Consider the following 3,505-nt stretch of genomic DNA (forward strand, 5'->3'; position numbering starts at 1 on the left):
CCCTACTGTTGCACCCTCTGGAGTGGGAATAGTAATTTTTACCTCTACGCTATCCAAAGCTTTCCCTACTGTTGCACCCTCTGGAGTGGGAATAGTAATTTTTACCCCTACGCAATCCAACACTTTCCCTACTGTTGCACTCTCTGGAGTGGGAATAGTACATTTTACCCCACGCTATCCAACGCTTTCCCTACTGTTGCACCCTCTGGAGTGGGAATAGTAATTTTTACCCCTACGCTATTCAACGCTTTCCCTACTGTTGCACCCTCTGGAGTGGGAATAGTATTTTTTACCCCTACGCAATCCAACGCTTTCCCTACTGTTGCACTCTCTGGAATGGGAATAGTAATTTTTACCCCTATGCTATCCAACGCTTTCCCTACTGTTGCACTCTCTGGAGTGGGAATAATAATTTTTACCCCTACGCTATCCAACGATTTTCCTACTGTTGCAATATGTGGAGTACGTATATATATTAATTTATATGTAGAGTTTTTAATTTATTTTAAATGTATATGTATTGGTTATAATTTTTTTAATATGTTTTAATGTTTTTATTTAATATTTGTAAAATTATATGTATTTTTAAATTATTTTTACATTATTATTAATACATTTAAAGAAACGATATTTTTAATTTCGATATTTTTGTACTACGATATTAATTTTTCGATATTTTTGTACTTACCTTTATGAAGATACAACTCCGATATTTTTGATTTCGATATTTTTGTGTCCATATTTTTGTATGTAGATATTCTGTCTGTCGATATTATGTCATAGATCCCTCACGGAGAGGGACCTGGCACAGCAAACCCAGAGAACAGTGCAGTCCAACAATGACACCTCCTGCCAGTACATACGCACCCTAATGAAACTACGGCCCATATTATCAAGCACATGCAATAATTATCGCAACTCACGCATAGCACGATTTTCATTATCGCCCTCTATCGCTGGATTTCAGCACCGGGTTAGCGAAGTATTATTAACGATTTTCACCCAGGCGATGTGAAATCCGGCGATAGAGGGTGATAACATGCATTAGCGTGAGAAAAGCAGCAAAAAATGTCCTGCGATAATGTTAACATTGACAATAGGCAGGTGGGGACTTAGCCCTGAGATCTACCTCCCATGTTACAGATGGCTAAGTCAGATAAATAGCATGAGTTAAAATCCTGCAATAAAGGGGCCTTAGCGCAACTTTGATCATCGATTCACGGGTCTAGGGCATCCTTGTAAATATTGCGATGCAGTTTTTGCGATGTTTACCCATTTTGTTCTGTGAGGGAGGCCCACTTTGCATGTCATTAGCAATAATAATCGCTGACATGCAAAATGGAGAAAAGACGGCTTCTAACTCAAGGAAACATGTGTTAGAGTGTCCTTGATGATAGAGCGATATTTAAATCCCTGCTTTTCGGCCAAAAACAGCCGCTAAAGCAGCGAAATTGGGCTTGATAATATGCCCCAACATCTCTAGATAGACAGCTGAGATAAGCATTGCCTACCACAAAGAAAGCTCTGAGAACAGTCCCACCCAGCTGAACCACCTCAAACAAGAGCATCTACACACCTACTACTAGGAGCACACTCTCAAATAAACCCTAAATCTAGAGAAGAGCACCTTTACAAAACGACAATTCCAAGGATAATTCCAAGGACAGCATACTGCCACAAATGCCTCTTACAAAGAGAGAGCTAATTATCATAGTTAAACTCAATAAATGCGGTTGCATGTCAAACAAACACAAAGTAAAGGTGTGTGTACCTGTTTTCATGAGTTAGCACATTAAAGCCATACCTATGGGTGACACCGCTGGTTATATTTACATGTAAAGGGCACAATAACATGTGGAAACTCTTTTATATCGTGTCTGATCAAATACAGAGATATAGACAAGTCGGCAACCATGCAAAAGTGTTGTACATTTTAATAGGCTTGTGCATATGCTAGGTTGCAGTAAAGTAGCAGAACGCTGCTTTTTATTTCTGTGTTACATTTGGAAGCAAAAGACTTGAAGTCAGAATGGTCTGACAGGTTGATGTCTACTTATTTGTAGAATGAGAATATGTTTGTGCTCAATAATGTTGCCATTATGTGTCGCCAGATACAAACAAAACTCACAAAAAATAAGTAAGAGGTCCAAATGGAAGTCCCAGAATGGAGGTACCTGAGTAAAATTCGCGTTGAAATCGGATGTAAAAGAACACAAGAACATGTTGATGCTTTTTCTCTATTTAGAGGCACTGGTCTTTCCTAACCCTTTCCTCAGGGCTTGCTTTATCTCCTGGTTTCTAAAGCTGTAAATTAGTGGGTTAAGCATAGGAATTATTACCATATAGAAGACGGATGCCACATTGTCATTGGCCATTGAGTGACTTGCACTGGGCTTGGCGTACATATAAACAAGTGTGCCATAAAATAATGTGACACAGACAAAATGAGAGGAACAAGTGGAGACGGTCTTCTTCCTCCCCTCTGAGGAACTTATCCCTAGAATGGCAGATACTATATAGACGTATGATATAAGGACGATGATTAGAGATATCACTATGAGTCTACCTGCCATTGAAATTAGCACCACTTCATTGATGGTGGTATCGGAGCAGGCGAGCTTCAAGAGTGCAGGGACATCACAGAAGAAATGACTGATCTTATTGTCCTTGCAAAAGGGCAGCGTAAAGGTGAAAACAGAATGTGAAGGCGAATTAATTATCGCAATTACACCTATGCCAACAAGAAGATAGAGACAGGTTCTTTTGTTCATTATGACAGGATAGAGCAAGGGATTACAGATAGCTGTGTACCAATCGTAGGCCACCAAAGCCATCACAAAAACATCTGCAGTTCCAACTACAATCGATAAAAACATTTGTATTGCACACTCTGAAAAATTCATTTTCTTCCCCATCCATAGGAAGTTGACCAACATGTTTGGGACAGCGACAGAGGAAAAAGAGATGTCTACAAAGGCCAAACTACAGAGCAAGAAGTATATGGGGCTGTGAAGGTTATGGTTCATTAAGATCAATGCCATTATCCCAATATTGCCAAAAAGGGTAATGCTATAGACCAGGAGGAAGAAATAGAACAGAGGAACCTGCAGTACTGGGTATTCTCTAAGTCCTAAAAGAATGAACTCCATCACGCAGGTGCTGTTGACTGTTGGCATGGTTGACAACAATAGAGCCTAAAAGGAAAGAAGAAGGTATATAGAGATCTGAAATTCTAGAAACACTGCTGAGCACCAATAGTTATGGTATTTATTGATATAAATATTGTAAGGTTGTAAGGAAAGCATGTTATGGTTGAGAGACTTTGTACCATGCCTATTATCCCAGGTGGTCTCCTTGTGTTAGTTTTGCACCACTATGCTCAGGTATGTGTGGTGAAACAGCATGACAACAGCATCATTTATACAAGTTCATGGATGCAAATAGTAAGGGCCTGATCTAGAGTTTGATGGGCAGGGTAAAGTCTGTCAGGGTGGCGTAAGATAAT

The 3,505-nt window shown here is 39.6% G+C and overlaps 1 protein-coding gene across 1 annotated transcript; it reads right to left on the minus strand.

The window, feature by feature from the left end:
* Nucleotides 1-2,237: 2,237 nt before the first annotated feature.
* On the minus strand, nucleotides 2,238-3,176 carry LOC144761482 (olfactory receptor 5AP2-like). The gene has a single exon (XM_078646823.1). The coding sequence runs from the start codon at nucleotides 3,174-3,176 to the stop codon at nucleotides 2,238-2,240; it is 939 nt and encodes a 312-aa protein (XP_078502949.1).
* Nucleotides 3,177-3,505: the final 329 nt, after the last annotated feature.

The sequence above is a fragment of the Lissotriton helveticus genome, chromosome 1_1, assembly GCF_964261635.1.
Source record: "Lissotriton helveticus chromosome 1_1, aLisHel1.1, whole genome shotgun sequence".
Classification (NCBI taxonomy): Eukaryota; Metazoa; Chordata; class Amphibia; order Caudata; family Salamandridae; genus Lissotriton; species Lissotriton helveticus.

Excerpts from the sequence above, each read along its gene's own strand:
- LOC144761482 (XM_078646823.1), bottom strand. The coding sequence starts at position 3,176 with ATGCCAACAGTCAACAGCACCTGCGTGATGGAGTTCATTCTTTTAGGA.